The sequence below is a fragment of the Astatotilapia calliptera genome, chromosome 3 (genome assembly GCF_964374335.1).
Source record: "Astatotilapia calliptera chromosome 3, fAstCal68.1, whole genome shotgun sequence".
NCBI classification, from domain to species: Eukaryota; Metazoa; Chordata; class Actinopteri; order Cichliformes; family Cichlidae; genus Astatotilapia; species Astatotilapia calliptera.
Window position 1 is genome coordinate 54,207,945 of NC_137424.1, and position 18,421 is coordinate 54,226,365.

The following is an 18,421-nucleotide window of genomic DNA, read 5'->3' on the forward strand; positions in this document are numbered from 1 at the left end:
ATGATGTGCACTTTAACAACTAGGCTTACAACTATAATATATACAGGGGTGGAAAAGTGACTATTACCTGCAGGGTAAACGTTAGCTAACCAGAAGGCAATAACAATGTAAACAAAAAACACCTGCTTAAAAGATGAATACAAATGAGGAATGGTGGGAAAGGTGGGAGTACTGTAATTACCTAACGTTACATTATTATTTTCCATAACAATTTAGCCCCCCCCCCCCCCCTCCACAATATTAACTGACGTTAAAACAGTTAACTAGCTATTTATTCACTATCAATTAGCGAATCATGTAACATTAGCTCAATGCTAAAAATTTAGGTTACTATCACATTCAGACAAATAATTTCATGTAGGCTAACGTTACCTACCTCTGTCTTTTTCTTGTTTCTCCTCCTCTTCTTTTCTCTTTTTTCTTCCCTGGGCACCTGACAGTTTTGGCCGTTTTGACACCTTTTGTTGATTTTCTGATGTGGTGACGTCCAAAAGGAACCATGATACGGGAAGGGAGGGGGCGCACCGTGCGGGGGGGGGGGGGGCGTAATGTTGTAACAAATAATATTTCTATTAAATAAGCTTTACTTTGCATTTTAATTAACGTGGGATTATTTTTTGTATTTAGAAATAATAGTACCAACTTTTTTTTTTTCAACATTTGTGGCACTGGCGTGGCGCCCCCTGATGGACGGCGCCCTTAGCATTTGCCTATACGGCCTATGCCACGGGCCGGCCCTGCATGCGATACTTGCCTCCATTGACAGGAATGTTACAAAGTAACTGAAACGTGGGAATCTTTTGTGCTCCAGCTGGTACACTGTAGCCTTTCGGTTCCACCTCTTACTTAACCAATCTGGTAATTTAGCAGCAAGTCTTTGATTCTCAATGCCATCATTGAGAATGTTCAGATTCTCATTATTAGTCATTGCAGATTGGCAGCTTTGTAAAAAGACCACAAACTTTCTTAGCTCTGCACTATCCTTTCGTGTGACCTTTGGCCAGGTGTGTAACTTGTCTCTAACGGCCTTAGCAATGACAAAAGGCTCTCCATAACGTTCATTGAGCATATTCCATGCTGCCTCATATGAGTCTTCAGAGCCAATCAGAAAATAGCCATCTAAGGCTTCCTTAACACAGCCACCAACATACTTCTGTAGAAAAAATATCTTTTCGGCAGTGGGAATGTTCTTTCTCTCTATTGGAGTCTGAAAGGATGCCTTCCAATGCTTAAACTTAAGTGGATCCCCACTAAATACCGAGGGTTCTGGAATAGGCAGTCTATTAGCTGACATAGCTTCTGCCAAAACCTTTACAAGCTCACCTGTGTTCTCATAAGTGACATTTAACTCTCTTCGTGGTTGTAAGGGTTGATTAGCAGTATTCTTGGACTCCGTTACCTGTAAGTTTGCAGGGTTTAGAGTGACTCTTTCTTGCTTTACTGAAACGTAGTCTTCCTCATAAACTTGTAGTTTTGCTTGTGCTGCCTTGAGTCCTTTCAGATTTTACAATCTTTCAATTTCTCTTCTAAAGTCCTCAACTGACTTTCTCCTTGCAGCACTTTCCTCTTGTTGTCTCTTTATCACGGCCGCTTTCTCCTTTTCTCTTTGTAGCTTGCGCTCAGTTTCCTCCTTTTCCTCTAGGAGACGTTGTGACATTGCAGCAGCTGCTTGCTCTGCGGATATGCGTTTGTCTTCTTCTTCAAGCATTTGCATTCTTTCTCTGTACTTCTCTTGTTCCGTCATTATCTGAAGCACAGCCTTTGTGGCTTCATACTCTGCTGCAGCTTTTTGTCTTTTGGAGGAGGAACCATTAGAAAGAACTGTATTGGCTTTAAATGGACTATGAACTGAGGCACTAACAGAGCTGGAGGATGTAAATACAGAGCCTGCATCAGGCCATACAATCTCCTCTTGAGTTTCTCCTTTAATGTGACATTTGATCTTTTGCAAAACTACTGTAGTCACTGATGTGCATTTGTCTAGCTTGGAACGCATATCATGAGGTGGTCCATCCATTGCTCTGTATTCATCATAAATATCATTAAGCTCGGCTGCTTCTCTTTGTACAACGTTCATGTGACCTTCAAGAATGTCAGGTGGATCTCCTTTTATAACAGATTTTTTTGCCACCTTGATTAATGCTTTCCATCTGTCATAAATACTGTCAAAGCGACGTTGCAACCCTTGTAACCTTTCTTTATGGAATTCTTTTCCTTTTTCTGTGAGCATGCGAGGCCTTTCACTTCTACGTTGCTCCATTTGCACTGTATGTTCTAAAGAGGTTTCATCCACTTGCCTTGCAGCTTGTTCTGCACTGGGAGCTTCAATTTCTGTCTCATTTGTGTCTGCCATTTTGTTTTTCTTGTAATGCACTTATTTGTTGATGCAAAATCTCCTTTTAACTTGACTTGAGTAATGAATTGTGAACTTGGGTGCATTAATTCCCTTCTTGCTAACTTGTGATGCTGTTGTTGTCAGGCTTAACACAGTTCCTTATTGTTTCTCCCTCCTTGTGTCATCTTTCCAAACATAAACTTTAATGTCTGGCTTCTGGACATCTTTATGAAGAAGCAACTGTGAACTTGTGTGTCCATTAACATTTGCAGCAGCTTGGTCCTTGGTGCACTGGCACGATGTTGCCACCAGGGGGCCGGGAATCATGCAGGTCCGAGTTCGACTATCACTTCTACCTCTTCTTAAAGTCAATAAAGAGTTCTTTTACTGATGACATGAAGTTGGCTTTAATGTTAGTTGTAAGGTCTTGGGGTTGTTACAGCTTCACCTTGATCACAAACTACGCCACCGTCGAACTAAAACATAACATAAAATCCAATGAAATAGTAAGACAAGTGAAATAAAGACATAAAATGATCTATATAACATACAAACATACCTCACTGGCTGACCCATGCTTTGAGGCAGAAATGAGCACTTTACAGATACTTTTAAGAAACAACTTTCTCAGAATTAAATTGGCGTCTCTTGCTTCAACTTGCCATGCTCACACATCAACATGGGCGTGCATCTCCCTCAGGTGCACCAGTGGAACGAAAATGCAGTACAATAGTTCCTACATGAGAATTTTTACAATAAATGACCTAATGGCATATAAAATATGCATAGTGCAAAACAAAATACATTAACTGAAAGTAAGGCAGTAAAACACGCCATGAGCATCAGGTAGCACAAAGAAGCAGTTTCTGCCGAATGAAGGAAAATCCTCCAAATACTCCAGAATGTTAAGAAGAGTGATCAGATGAATTGCAAAGTTCTTTGCCATAAAAATGAACTTAATCCCAAAAAACCTATTTCCACTGCATTTATCACTACCATAAAAAGACATGCTGAGATAATTTCAATAAACAAACAATACAAACAATAGAATGTTGACGAGCACAAGGCTGAAGATTATTATGTTATGCTGACTGAGTTAGAATAATAGTGAGGATTATGTTTGAGATCGTTGTTCTTCCTGTTAACCATGGTTATCTGCAATGCAACATCATTGTGTTGCATAAAAAGGGCTTCACAGGCAAGGATGTTGTTGCTACTAAAATTGCAGCTAAATCGACCATTTATGGGATCATCAAGAACTTTTAAGAAACAGGTTTAATTGTTGTCAAGAAGGTTCAGGGCGCTCAAAAAAGTCCAGCAAGGCTTAGAACGGTCTCCTAAACAGGATTCAGCTGCGGGATATGGGTGCCACAAGTGTAGAGTTGCTCAGGAATGGCAGCAGGCAGGTGTGAGTTCATCTGCACACACAGTGAGGCAAAGACTTTTGAAGGATGGCCTGTTGTTAGCTGAATGGGAAGAATAGGATCCAGGCAATTAATACCTGTACCCCTGCTGGGATAATCAGTAGGCTAAAAGAAGAGAAAGAAGCCACTGGCATCAAGATAAGAAAGCTCTTTAACATGTATGGAAAGTTTCAATCCAAATCCAGCACTCTGAGACTTTACACTAAATGAAATGAAGGATGCTGCAGTGTCAGAACCACTATTCAGGATGAAACAACAAACATCCATGAATACATCAGCAAGATGAGCACAACTGATAGTGTGTTTGGGACAGCCCTAGTCCTGTGGCACTTTCAGATACAGATAGACAAAGGTGATGGTTTTAACCCGCTTAAGAAAAAATGCCATGGAAAATAACAATTATGATGACTGGCACGTCTTCTTCTTCTTCGTTTATTGGAGCATTATCGCCACCAGCTGGAAATGAGTGTATCCCTATTAATGCCAGTATTTATTGAATTTCTAATAAAAGGTCTGGTCCACGGTCTTAATGCTGTTTTGAAATGAAATGAAATGAAGTTTAAATGCCCCATTTAACGCCCCATACCTACCATTATCCGATGACACATCTGATTACCTGGATGTTTTGATCGTTTCTTCTCCTCTCCTTTCTTTTTTTTCCTATACTGAGCATCTGATGACACTCAACCCGAGAATCACCATAACATAACCTAATAGACCTTGACCATTTTATAGGGTTTTATTTTCTTTCTGGGATTTCGCACAAACCACAAAAAATAATCAATGCACACTGGGCTTGGATTGAAAACATTATGAATGAAATGTTCTTTCTTTGGGTGCTTCCCACCCCCTTTCCCTTTTGACAGGTTGTGTTTGAGACTTCAGCGCAGCAGCAGCAAGCAGGGGCACTGAGGGCCCTTGCGTTCACTTTTTGCGTATATGTGTGTAATAGAATTTAGAAAACACAAATTGTGCCAATTATAAGTCTTTATCATAATTTCTGGTGTTTTGTGTTTGTTGGTTTGTTTTTATTATGTTTTACTTTGCGAGCTGGTTATTAGTGGCATGGTGTGAATGACTGTAAAATTGTATATGCAGGAAAAATTACAATGTATTGTTTCATCTGATTTGTAGTGTGTCTTCCTCTCTCTGCTGTTCACGTTTATTAAAATGAAAACAAGCATAAGACAATCTTGACGGGAGGGGCCAATGGGGGAGCCTCAAATTTTAGAGCTGGAACGCAAATATGCAAAACAAGCTACATAAAGCAGTCAAATTGATATAATGATACTACTCACTAAAGGAGAAATGAAACAGTAATTAAAAAAATCAAGTGAAGATGGCAGAACAGTAAAGATGAAAGAATTCGCAGGAAGTTAGTGTCCCCTATCAACACTTCTGTGCAGGTGGTGGCGGTAATGCACCAGAAACGTTGCTTGCCAATCGACATTAAACAAGAAGAAGTAGTAGCGCTTGTAAAAAGCAGAACGTAGGCGTAAGGAAGTAAGAGTATAACTACAGTCATCAAACGTTTTATCTTCCACGAGGACCTTTAGTTTTTTAAGCCGTCTAAGGCAAAGATCGTGTGGCTGTGCCCCTCTGGTCTCCAGCAGATCGCGTTTCTGTTTCTGATGCGTGATTGGAAAGATATACGCTCTCGTTGATCGTTGTAAACAAAGAACGTGTACTCGTGCTGACTGACGGGAGTAACATGCCGGAAAGAGGATGTAAGTGAGCCCACTCTCTCTACTCGTCGTAGTCTAATTACAAAATCGGCACGCTTGCCTCCTTCTCTCCTGGTGGATCTTTAATTCGGGTTACTCAGAGAGGGATCCACAGTGAGTAAATTATAACTGCATTGGTTGCCTAACTCCATCATTGTCTACAGGGTTTCTCTCTTAGCTAATTTGTGTTTTCGCTTGTACCTTCTGTTTATCCTCTGTCGCTTACTTTATTCCATCTGATGATCGCATAGAGCTTCTTTTGTTAATAGCATTACATCCTCTGCACAATGTGGCTGCTCTGAAAAAGAAGTCAACAAATCAGAGAATCTCGACTCCCTGGAAGAACTTATAAGTACACCTACACTGAAGACTAATTTAGAAGATCTTCTTTTGACATGGAAAAGTAAAAGCCCCCTTGAAAGTAATGAAATCTTAGTAAGTAAGGAACAACATCAGGTTTCTTTACGGCGCTGCAGCCAGGTTGAGCCAAGTGTACTGTTTGTCTTTCTATCTTAGTACAGCACTGGTCAAATGTTTGGACACAGCTTCTCATTTAATGCCTTTTCTTTCATTTCATGACTGTTTACATTGTAGGTTCTCACTGAAGGCATCAAAACTATAAATGAAGAAATATGGAAATAGGAAGTAAACAAAAAAATGAAAATAACTCATGTCTTATATTCTAGATTCTAGCCACCCTTTGGTTTGATTACTGCCTCGCACTCTTGGCATCCCTTGATGAGCTTCACAGGTAGTCACCTGAAATGGTTTTCCAACAGTCTTGAGTACTTTCTAGCCCTTTTGGTCCATATGATCCCAAACCATCTCGATTGGGTTTAAGTCGGGTTACTGTGGAGTCCAGGCTTTCTGGCGTAGCGCTCCATCATTCTCCTTGGTCAAATTAGCTCTTACACAGCCTGGAGGTGTGTTTGGGGTCATTGTCCTGTTGAAAAATAAATGATGGTGCACCTAAACACAAACCAGATGGGGTGGCATGTTGCTGCGGGATGCTGTAGTAGCCATGCTGGTTTAGCGTGCATTCAATTTTGAATAAATCCCCAACAACGTCACAAGCAAAGCACCTCCACACCATCACACCTCCTCCATGTTTCACAGCGTGAACCGTTCACCTTTTCTGCTTCGCCCAAAGACACAGTGGGTGGAACCAAACATCTCAAAATTTGACTCATCAGACCAGATTTTCACTGGTCTAATGTCCATTCCCTGTGTTTCTCGGCCCAAACAAATGTCTTCTGATTGTTGCTTTTCCTTAGTAGTGGTTTCTTAGCAGCTATTTGACCATAAAGGGCTGATTCACAAAGTCTCCTCTCAGCAGGTGATGTAAAGATATTTCTGCTACTGGAACTCTGTGTGGCATTTCTCTAGGCTCTAACCAGAGGTGCTGTGATTTCTGAGGCTGGTGACTCAGATAAATTTATCGTCAGCAGCAGAGGTGACTCTTGGTCTTCCTTTCCTGGGATGGTCACCACGTGAGCCACTTTTTTGTTTGTTAGCGATTGATGTTTTTTTGCGACTGCGCTTGGCGACTACATCATGAAGCTCATTGAGAGAAGGCCAAGGGATTGCAGCGCTGTCAACAAATGAAAGGATGGCTACTTTTAGATGTCTAAAATATAAGATATATTTAGAGTTATTTATCTTTTTTCTTTGCTAAATAATTCACACATCTCTTTTCATATATTTAATGTCTTCTGTTTGTGTCTACAATGTGTCTCTATATACGTTTTCTTTAACCTTTTAACGATGTTAAACTGAAACTGAATTAAGGTTTTAAGAATGTGTCATAATCTGTACACTTTGTAGGTTTTGTCATTCTATAACCGCATGTCATTGTTTCTTTGTCATTATAGGCAAAAGAAGGGAAAGCATCAAAGAAAACAAAAACCAACCAGTTCCAGCAAGTACAGATGAACCAGTTGTGAACCGGATGGAAAAGACTTTTACCACTATGAAGCAGCCCAGAAGACGCCAGAGCATTGACAGTGGGGACAAAAGCTTCACATGTGATCAGTGTGGAAAGACTTTCACCCGGCATAGTTGTTTAAAACAACATCAGCTCATCCACACTGGATTTAAACCATTCAGCTGTGATCGGTGTGGAAAGGCTTTTACTCAGAATTCCAACTTAAAAAGACATCAGCTCGTCCACACTGGATTTAAACCATTCAGCTGTAATCAGTGTGGAAAGAGTTTCACCAAGAGTGACGGCTTAAAAAAACACAACCTCATTCACACTGGATTTAAACCATTCAGCTGTGATCAGTGTGGAAAAGCTTTTACTCAGAATGCCAACTTAAAAAAACATCAGCTCATTCACGCTGGATTTAAACCGTTCAGGTGTGATCAGTGGGGAAAGTCTTTCACTTCCAAAAGTAACTTAAAAGGACATCAGGTCATCCACACTGGATTTAAACCATTCACCTGTGATCAGTGTGGAAAGTCTTTCACGTCCAAAGGTAACTTAAAAGGACATCAGGTCATCCACACTGGATTTAAACCATTCAGCTGTGATCAATGTGGCAGGACTTTCACTCAGAGTGGCAGCTTAAAAAAACATCAGGTCATCCACACTGGATTTAAACCATTCAGCTGTGATCAGTGTGGAAAGTCTTTCACTTCTAAAGGTAACTTAAAAGGACATCAGGTCATCCACACTGGATTTAAACCATTCAGCTGTGATCAGTGTGGAAAGTCTTTCACTTCCAAAGGTAACTTAAAAGGACATCAGCTCATCCACACTGGATTTAAACCATTCAGCTGTGGTCAGTGTGGAAAGACCTTTACTCAGAATTGCAGCTTACAAAAACATCAGCTTATCCACACTGGATTTAAACCATTCAGCTGTGATCAGTGTGGAAAGACCTTTACTCAGAATTGCAGCTTACAAAAACATCAGCTTATCCACACTGGATTTAAACCATTCAGCTGTGGTCAGTGTGGAAAGACCTTTACTCAGGATTGCAGCTTACAAAAACATCAGCTTATCCACACTGGATTTAAACCATTCAGCTGTGATCAGTGTGGAAAGGCTTTTACTCAGAATGGTCACTTACAAAAACATCAGGTCATCCACACTGGATTTAAACCATACAGTTGTGATCAGTGTGGAAAGACCTTTACTCAGGATGGCAGCTTACAAAAACATCAGCTTATCCACACTGGATTTAAACCATTCAGCTGTGATCAGTGTGGAAAGACTTTTGCACTTAAGAATAGGTTAATAAATCATCAACTGATCCCCCCAATCAACCATCCATCTTCTTTCGCTTTATCCGGGGCTGGATCGCGGGGCTGGATCGCGGGGAACACCAAGGCGTTCCCAGGCCAGCCGAGAGATATAATCTCCCCAGTGTGTCCTGGATCTGCCTCGGAGCCTCCTCCCAGTGGGATAGGCCCAGAACACCTCACTCAGGAGGCATCCTGGTCAGATGCCTGAATCACCTCAACTGGCTCCTTTTGATGTGGAGGAGCAGCGGCTCTGCGACTCTGAGCCCCTCCCGAATGGCTGAAGGAGTAACAGATGGGTTGAAGGTGGGGATGGGATTACATCATTTCTGAGCCCTTCTTGTTTTCAGTAGCGACGGACAGACTGACATACAAAGTCAGTTAAGAGTCTCTGTTGAATATGTTGTTTGCAGATGATATTGTAATCTATAGTAGGAATAGGAATCAGTAGTAAGAGAACCTGGAGAGGTGGAGGTGTGCTCTGGAGAGAAGAGGAATGAAGGGAAGGGAAATAACATGCCCATCTTAAGCTGGCAGCCAGCATGTAGAAAGACTTTGTCTTAATTGTTGATATTAGTTTCTTACATTTTCTGATTTTTAATCAAATGGTCTTTTCAGAAACTCCTGATTGTTGTTTCATAAATGTAATGGCTATTATTAATGGGGTGGCTGTAGCTCAGGTGGTAGAGCAGGCATCTACTGATCGGAAGGTTGGTGGTTCGATTCCTGGCTTCCCTTGGTCTGCATGCCAAATATCCTTGGGCAAGATATTAACCCCAAATTGATCTCCGATGCATCCATTGGAGTATGAATGTGTGTGAATGTTACTTAGAAAGCACTTAGAACAATGTGCTTGTGCAAATGGGTGAATGCACAAGTTGTGTAAAGCGCTTTGAGTGCTCAGAAGAGTAGAAAAGCGCTATATAAGAACCAGTCTATTTACCATATTTACTTTACTAAATTAAACCCATGATTAAGAGTGTTAATAAAAATATATTCTTATTTTCTGATTATATTGTTTTTTTGTACTTTGTAGTAAGGTCTGTGAGGAAAACTAGGTCAGAGGGTGACTGGTCGCCTTGGCAACAGAGACTTCAGTTAGGGGAAGTTAAAAAACAGGAAGCTAGGGTAGAGTTGCTTAGGCATATTAATAAAACACAGGAAACCAGACAGAAAAGCGGAACTAGTAACACAGAAGGAGTTGTTTATATCGAAACTATGTGTGTGTGATGTATAGCAGAACTATAAATGGAATTTAATAAAAGGCCACAATGCACAAAGGCTTAGAGATCTATGCACGCCTCACAAAACAAACTGTTCATTGAAGATCAAATTGAGGAAAACTTTGTCACGTTAAAGTCATGCAAACATTGAGTTTATCTGTTCTGTGCAAACATCTATGTAATGTTACAGACCAAGCATTATTGTCATCATGTGATCACAAAGAGAAGCAGAGCATCTGAACAATCTGAAAGACCTGTTGCTGTTTAGTGGGCTGTTCATCATGATAATTAGTGAGGTCAATGCAGCGCTGTTTCTCTAATGTAGCTATTTGAAATGTGGTGAAATGTGTTTTGTTGGGATTTGAGTGTAAACTAGGTTGCAGCACAGGAGGTGCAGACAGAAAGTGAAACTAAGCAGAGTGTTTTGATCCAAACTTAGAGTGTGTGACGTGCTGCAGAAATATATATATATTAGGGGTGCAACGATACACAAAATTCACGGTTCGGTTCGGTTCGGTTCGATACTTTGGTGTCACGGTTCGATATTTTTTCGATACAAAAAAATGTTCAAGCATTTTTAATTTGTCATTTATTAAAATTATAAATATATATTTTAACTCAAAAGTACAGTTTTTAAATTTAACCCTAACCCATTGTGCGTGTTTTTTATTTTGACAGTGAATGCACACCTGCGGACCACTTATGTGCAGCCCTGGTTATTTAGCTCGTCATATTGCAGCCACAGAAATTATTTTGTCCATGAAACCATAAAGCTGCACTTTCTTTTTGCCTTATAGTCTGATTTGTCATAACTTTTCCGTTTTGTGGTAAGCTTTTATTTGGCTGTCACTTCTTCACCCTGACCTGTCTTATTTGGCTCAGCAGAACTAAAATATATATCTGTCTGTGAAGGTTCTCAGTCATCCAGGTCATCGTAGTCAAATATAAATCCTGCTGCTTTTACACACGTACTCACATAAGCTCAGCGATTCTCTGCGCGATCAACCTCTCACATGTTTAAGCTGCGGGAGATTTCACTTGTCATGTTTGCATAGTAAGCTAACGATTAATAAGACGATGTCAGAGGAATTGGTGCACAAATTATCATCACTCACAGATCAGTGCTGTCGCTCTCTATACACAGTTCACGTGATTGCAAAGTGAAAGCAAAAAACAAGCGCAAATTCAAACGCGACTTCAATATGTCACATATTGACAGTGGCTCACCGATGCCAATGACATAATTACCCAGCTACATTTCTGAAAGAATGCAAAAGCATTGACATATATTTTTCCTACAATAGCCCGACGGGCAGGGAAGAGATAGATTTTGGTAGCCCGACTGAAAAAAATCGCTAGCTCCGGGACGTCGGGCTAGCGATATTGCAAGCCCTGTATCTGATTGAGGAATCACTCATCTTTGGAAAAGAGAGTTTATTACAGAGAAATGGCTCTTTCCAAAATAAAAGCTATACTATCCGCTTCTTCTGGGCTATATTCTCAGCAGCATATTAAACATATCAGGTCTCCATAAGGAGAATCCTGTGCTAACAGCTGTCTAAATGACTCGGCTAAAGTTAGTAGCATGCTTGCTTGTTTTTTGTCTGCTTCCACTTGTCTTTGCACTAGGATGATGTCGGCGTAAATGTGCAGTCATATTCGTTGTGTTCCCACTAGTGCTTTCAGGTTAATCTCGTTGAAATGACCTTAGCGCCACAACACGGCAAATCTCCGTTAACGAGCTACCGCCGATCGCTCCGTGCATGGGGCTAGACGGCCAACACGTTAACGAGCTAACTGCGCTAACACACTAGTTCACACCAATGTAATTGAGCATTGCATGGCACATCCAACATACTGTTTTACTTTAGTCCATGACATGCTTACCTTCAGGGTCATACGTCACATGAAAACCAAAATAATTCCAAACGCCAGATCTGAATGAGGGTGGGGGAGGTCCATGTTAAAAGGAGAGCTTAACTTCTGTCTCGCTAGCTTGCCCTGCGCTCTTCCTTCTGACTATGCTGTCTGTGTTGAGCGCTCAGTGGATCTGCGCTGGACAGTGCAGCCTAGGCGGAGTAGTCGAACACAGATTCACTGAGCGCTCAACACAGACAGCATCGTCAGAAGGAAAATTGATAAAATAAATTACAAATGTTGTATTGTTCGATACATATGCGTACCGAACCGAAAGCACTGTATCGAACGGTTCAATATCGATACGAATATCGTTGCACCCCTAATATATATATATATATATATATATGACCATGTTGGCTGCTGCTGCTTTCAGACCTGAGCGTGTGTTCATGTGTTCAGGTCTCCGTTCCCGGGAATGTAAAATAAAGATCATGTTTTGAGCTTTGACCACCCTGGGTCCAGTCTTTCTCTGCCGCCAAAAGAATTCAAATAACAAAATTTAATAGTTTTAAATGATTTCTGTTGTCTTAAAACATGATGTGGGTCTGTTTTGTTGCATGATGAGAAAAAGAAACCTGTCTTTTTTATGTTGCATCAAACTTTTTTTATTGTATTTCATCAGTTTGTCATTTTGACCAAAGGTATGTGTAAAATTAAATGTATCCTATAATTATTAAGATATATAAAACTTAAAATGTATATTTCTTATTTTCTGTTAACTTATTTACACATTACTTAAAAGTTATGTCGCTATAATCATTTTTTGTATTTTCTCTGTAAGAAAACGACTTGCTAACCCTTTATTCCAGTGTACCTACTGTTAAGTATTTGTGCATAAATATATTTAAAATGCCAATTTAAAGAGAATAATTGAAATATCATATAATTACAGTGGAATTGCAGCATTTATCACAGGACCACACTCCGAATCCCCCTGTAACTGTATTGTCATGTGACATGTGCAGTGTAATAGGGCAGCCTTTTGCGGCTGGATTTATTATGAGGCAGACCAAGACAAGTATAGTTGAACAAGGTATTTATTTACCATACAGCTCACAAACATTGCATCTAATAACAACTGACAGTCTTAAATACTTTCAGCTGTCACAGGTTAAAGCATTATTCTATTAACAGGTGAGTTCTCAAATCCTGACCTTCCACCACATTATATAATACATCAACTTCAATAAAAATATATATAAATACATTTTACATTTTCATATTAATAAATATTTTTCACTTTATCCTTAAACCATACCCCTTATTGTAAAAACACCAAAAAAAACCCAAGCACAAAAGCAAGGCTGGACTGGGACAAAAAAATCGGCCCGGGCATTTTGACTAGAGACCGGCCCACCAGGATAAAGATTGAAAATGTGACGTCAATCAGGGGTAAAACCGCAAAGGATTCTGGGAACTTGTGGCAAGAGGTACTAGCACACGCAGGCTTTCAATTGAACTCAGTTACACAGCAATAAAAAGAAACCCAAAAAATGGCAAGAAGCTGTTGTATTATTAACTGCAATAGCCGGTCGCATGACAGCCACGGGAAGCCGACGGGTAAAGAGATCGTTTTTTTTATCGGATTACGTCGTTGAAGAGAAATTTTTTAAGCCATGTTTCCGAAGTAAGAGCCAACGGATGGTCTGGATATACCAAATATAACGTCTCAGAACACTCCAGCTCACATGTTAGTCTGCTCCAAGCATTCCCACAAAGGTCAGAGTTCTGTTGTAGTTAATACGTCATTTTTCTTAACATAATTGGTGATATAGGTTACAAGCAAGTCTGGCGCTGAACAGAAATTGTTGCGCTATGCTCCTTTATTTATTGTGCATAAATAGTGAATTGTCCTGACACAATATTGTGTTTCGCTTCTGTTATTACCATGGTACATTGACAAAAACATATACTTTTATTCACAGGATAAAACAGTTGTTTTGTATCACTAATTGTCCAGTGCGATTACAGCATACAGTATTATTGTCACTGCTACATTTCTGTAATGCTACCAGAAATTATTTCCACTACTAATTAATTACCGTTGAGCTCAAAGGTCCTATTAATAAACTGTTAACGAATGTGTATTTATGACGACGATTTGTGAGACTGGTAAACTTACCTTTGTTCGTACGATGGTCTTTCGTTCTACACGGTGCATTTCAAGGTCCTGTACCCATCCGTCGGTAAACTGTACCTGGGCTTGTTGCAGTGACCTGAAGTTACTAAACTTCATGAGTGTATGCACTCACTCCAAGAACCGTATGATTATAAATCTGAGCGTGGTGAAAGTTGGGCAGCATGCTAACGTCTTTTGTCCACTCTGTGTGCTCGTAAGGGTCTGACCCTTTCACTCCTTTTGATTTTTTCCTCGTATCTTTTCTTTGACTTTTCGTCGAGTCTGTCTTTGTACGGACCAGCATTGTTCTCCTTTTGTTTTGTACATTCCTTTTTTGTGCGGCAAAGAAAAAACAAGAAGGTTTGGAACCGGAGAATGAACGTTTTGCGGTGCTGCAAATGCTTGCATTTGATGCGGTACTTGGATTGTTTTGCCACGAGTTCCGGGCATGCAATGCGCGAAAATCACATGATTGCTAAACAAGGGGGAGGGTGCATCCGGCTTCCTCGGCTGTAATTGGTCCAGCCCAGAGTCGATCATGACCATTGGCCAATCCAACACCTTTCATTATATATACCCTTCCTAAAAAAAAATAAAAAAAAATAAAATAAAATCCATCGGCCCATAAAAACAAAAATTCACCAGCAAATGCCCGGTATGCCCGATGGCCAGTCCAGCTATGCACAAAAGATTTCCCACGCTCCTTTAACCCATGGCCTCTCCTGGAACCTTTAAATGTTTCTGGACCACCAGGAAAACATTTGCCCAAACACCCTGGAGTGAACACGGGAAAGAAAGGTGAGTAATAACATCTTACGGTCACTTCTTTGCACCACCTTTATTTCTAGACTTTCACACACACACTATCATTAGTTATCCTTACTGGTAAACTTTATTTGCTCTCAATCACAAACTGTCTTCTTCACAGACAACCACCACATTTATTGATGAGGAGTAGGACCTGTAACAAAGGCTACCAACTGATTTTTAAATACACAATAAATACTCAATGAAAAATCCAACTTGTGTGCAAATATTCTTCCTGTGCTAGGCTTAAAGTGCGATGCTGAATAAAGAGCTAGACAAGGTTCTTTTAATAAAGCGAAAGGTGCTCCTAAAGTGATATAGAAATTATAATATAAGTGGTAGTAAGGGAGGCCTCTCCATTACATGCAGTAAAGCCCACTATTAGAGTACATCGTCTGGACCATTTCTCACCGCAAATGCACCACAGTGGCTTCACCAAATCAAATCAAATCACTTTTATTGTCACATCACATGTGCAGGTACATTGGTACAGCACATGCGAGTGAAATTCTTGTGTGCGAGCTTCACAAGCAACAGAGTTGTGCAAAATACAATAACATAAACAGGCAAAATATATGAATGGCTAAATCTGAAACTAATAAATATATGTACAATATATAATAGTATATGCAAAAAAAAAAAAATTTCTGGATGTGTATACTAAATGTTTTTCTACGTGTGTGTGTGTGTGTGTGTATATAAACATATTTTACAAATTAAATAGAGTCAACAATAAATAAAATATATAAAAATATACAGAGTACACATTTTGTACATGACGATATACCATTGTTGAGCCAGTGGTTAGCATTCTGCCTGTGTTCGGTGTGTTTGCTTTTGCCTTCCATATCCTGTTAGTCTGTATTACTTGCAGCGGCATTCCCTCCTATTGTTATCATGTGTGTATTTAAGTCCTGTGTCCTCCTCTGCTCATTCTTGTGTAATGTCCGTTTCCCTGCATTCCACCTTTATCCTTCCGGTTCTAGTGTTTTATTGTTGTTGGGGTTTTTTTTTAGTATTGTTGTATTTTGTTTGAGTATTTTTTTCTACAGCAATAAAGGTGGCTCTTTGAGTTTATTACCCTGTCTGTGACTCCTGTGTCCTGCCTCCCACTTAGTACCATCATGGCAATACTAACTCAAGACAACTGTATTCTGATGTGATGTCGTCTCTTAATAAACATTATTGTAACACTGGTGGTGCAACACTAGACCTGTTAGTGCTACTTCTTGCCTTCTTTGCTTGTAGTGCGGGCAATATAGTTACCTTTAACCACAGTACGAGGACAGAAGGGAAATATGGACCAGATCAGACAGGTTCTAGATTCGTAGGAGCCAAGGGTGTATGACAACAGAGGACTTGTACACAGTAGGTGTAGAAAACACAATTGCATTTATTAGCAATTATTAAAGTTGTGCACATTTAACAAAAGTAGAGAGCTCTTCTTGAAAACAAAAAAATAAAATAAACCCCACAAATGGTCGACCCAAGGATATATTGTCTTTTGTGTCTTTTTTAAAGTCAATTTCAGTCTTTCAATGTTCAATAGTCACTCAGTGTGTGTGTAACCAGTCGGGTTACAATCTACCAGTTCATCCGGCTCTTTGGGCTGGTCTCGCCATCCAGTACTGGAAAAGGGATCCTCGATTCTTCTCAGGTCCTCAAAACCAATCCAATCCAAATAAGCAAAGGGAAAAAACCTGACCTGGGGACCAGGCCAGAACACAGTAGTTCAACATTTAAGCTATCATGCCTGTAACTTATTATGACTACTGGTTGCTTGTAGTGCTTCTAAATTTCTTTCAAAATATTCTATGTTGTACAACAAATTATTCTCATTTCAAAGGGAAAAAGTGCATAGGAAACACATTTAAAATAATACAAAATAGCTCAGCAGTGCATTAAAAATACACATTGGCTTGAGACCTATCAAGTTTCAGCTAAGTAAAGTGCAGGTGAAGGCACTTAATTTCACATTGTTAATACTTAATTGTGCAGAACTATAATTAGCACCATGAGAAAAGGGAACATGTGCTAACATAACAACTTCGCACAAAACCATACATTATACATCATACATCAATACCACAGAAATGTGACATAAACCTTTAAAGAACATCTCGTATAAAGTGCAGCAGACTTAGTGCTAATTGCTTTAGCCTCAGAAAAGGCACTTTCATTGCAAAATGGCTAACGGAAGTTAGCATCAGAGCTAGCGGCAAGTAGCATGCTATGCTAGCGCACGTGTACTGCCTGGGACTTACCATGCAAAGCAACAAATGCTACACGGGGCTTCACAGTGCTCACGTTGGCTCACGGCCTCTGGAATACAGTATTACTTAGTGATGGGACGTTCTGTATCGAGGCTTCGGAGCGTGTGTCGAGTAATGGAGGGGGCGTTTCCGCGAAGCGCGTATCGAGGCTTGCTTCATTTATGGGAGGAGCTGAAAATGATGACGTCCGAAGCCTCGCTGCCCGGCTGTACCACGTGACTGGTTCATGAAGCGGTTCGAACTTTGCCGCAAATAATCATTTTCCATACTGCCAGCATAAATATACACAGTATACTGCCATCACTACAATATACATGTTTTACACACTCCTTTTGTTGTTGACATTTACAGGCTGTGTGCAAAATGCCACACTCTTCAAATTCATGCCAGCTATTATTTTTACGTCCAGTAGGTGTCCTGCTAGAGCAAATGAAGCTTCATGAAGCTTCGCGTTGGGGTGAACCAATTGGATGAAAAGCTCCAGTGCTTCATGGGGCTTCATCTGCCCATCACTAGTATTACTCTTATTATTCTTGCCGAAAAAAGGACTTTCTCTATCCAGCTAGCTTCTTCGCCACACGGGTAAACTGATCTTTCACCGTCTGTGTCTCTGGCGTATCTGACTGGCACATGAAGGCGCACAGGTGTCTGAGCAGCGCACAGACTAGGGGAGAGTCAGACCGGCCAATGATTGGTCGCTCAGTGGATCTGACAAACACACTCTACAGGACTAAGTCCTGCCCCCACACCATTTATACATTACATATACATATGTACATATTAATTAAACTTATGTTTACATGCTTTTTATCAGTATTTATTATAATTAACTTTGTTTTTATCAATATTTATTTATACTTTTAATCCTGTTTTTAACACTGGGTTACATTATGGAAAACCACACCAGTTTGCTGTGAGATGTAAAGCAGAAGTGATGGAAGCCCCGAACATCCACATGAATAGCACGAGTTTTTAAGGGGCTTGCATGCATGTGTGCGCAGACACTACTGGTAATGCTTGAGCAGCCTGGAAACAGTGGCCATGTTGAGCTTCAGTGTGGGTTGCTGCTAAAGCTATCATAAGATATAAGAACTGAGTTCAAAAGATAACTGTACTGTAGGTTCTTTTAACAAGAGAAGACAAATGTGCTCCAATTATACTTTTTCACAATTTATTATCAACACGGTTAGAATTTTAAATTAGTTTTACATGGTACCATGGACCTCCTTTTACTGGCTGAGGGACAATAGGCTGTCACAAACAGGCAGTAAACACTTTTTTATTATGTGTGATAAAGAGTCTACTAAGGTGAAAAATTTGTTTCTTCTTCTACTGGTGATGGCAATGTAG

The 18,421-nt window shown here is 40.1% G+C and overlaps 1 protein-coding gene and 1 long non-coding RNA gene across 3 annotated transcripts; one reads left to right on the top strand and one right to left on the bottom strand.

The window, feature by feature from the left end:
* Window positions 1-5,244: 5,244 nt before the first annotated feature.
* Window positions 5,245-12,571, top strand: LOC113019239 (uncharacterized). Of its 2 annotated transcripts, none has more exons than XM_026162799.2 (2): window positions 5,245-5,597; window positions 7,355-12,571. In XM_026162799.2, the coding sequence occupies exon 2, from the start codon at window positions 7,432-7,434 to the stop codon at window positions 8,938-8,940; it is 1,509 nt and encodes a 502-aa protein (XP_026018584.2). In that variant the 5' UTR covers window positions 5,245-5,597; window positions 7,355-7,431; the 3' UTR covers window positions 8,941-12,571. The 2 variants fall into 2 exon arrangements, with proteins under 2 accessions (XP_026018584.2, XP_026018581.2); XM_026162796.2 differs by having other exon boundaries at window positions 5,245-5,486.
* A 3,600-nt stretch (window positions 12,572-16,171) lies between these two features.
* On the bottom strand, window positions 16,172-17,135 carry LOC145421700 (uncharacterized). The gene is made up of 2 exons (XR_013903056.1): window positions 17,063-17,135; window positions 16,172-16,503 (listed from the first exon to the last, which is right to left on the bottom strand). It is a non-coding gene; the product is annotated as an uncharacterized LOC145421700 (long non-coding RNA).
* Window positions 17,136-18,421: the final 1,286 nt, after the last annotated feature.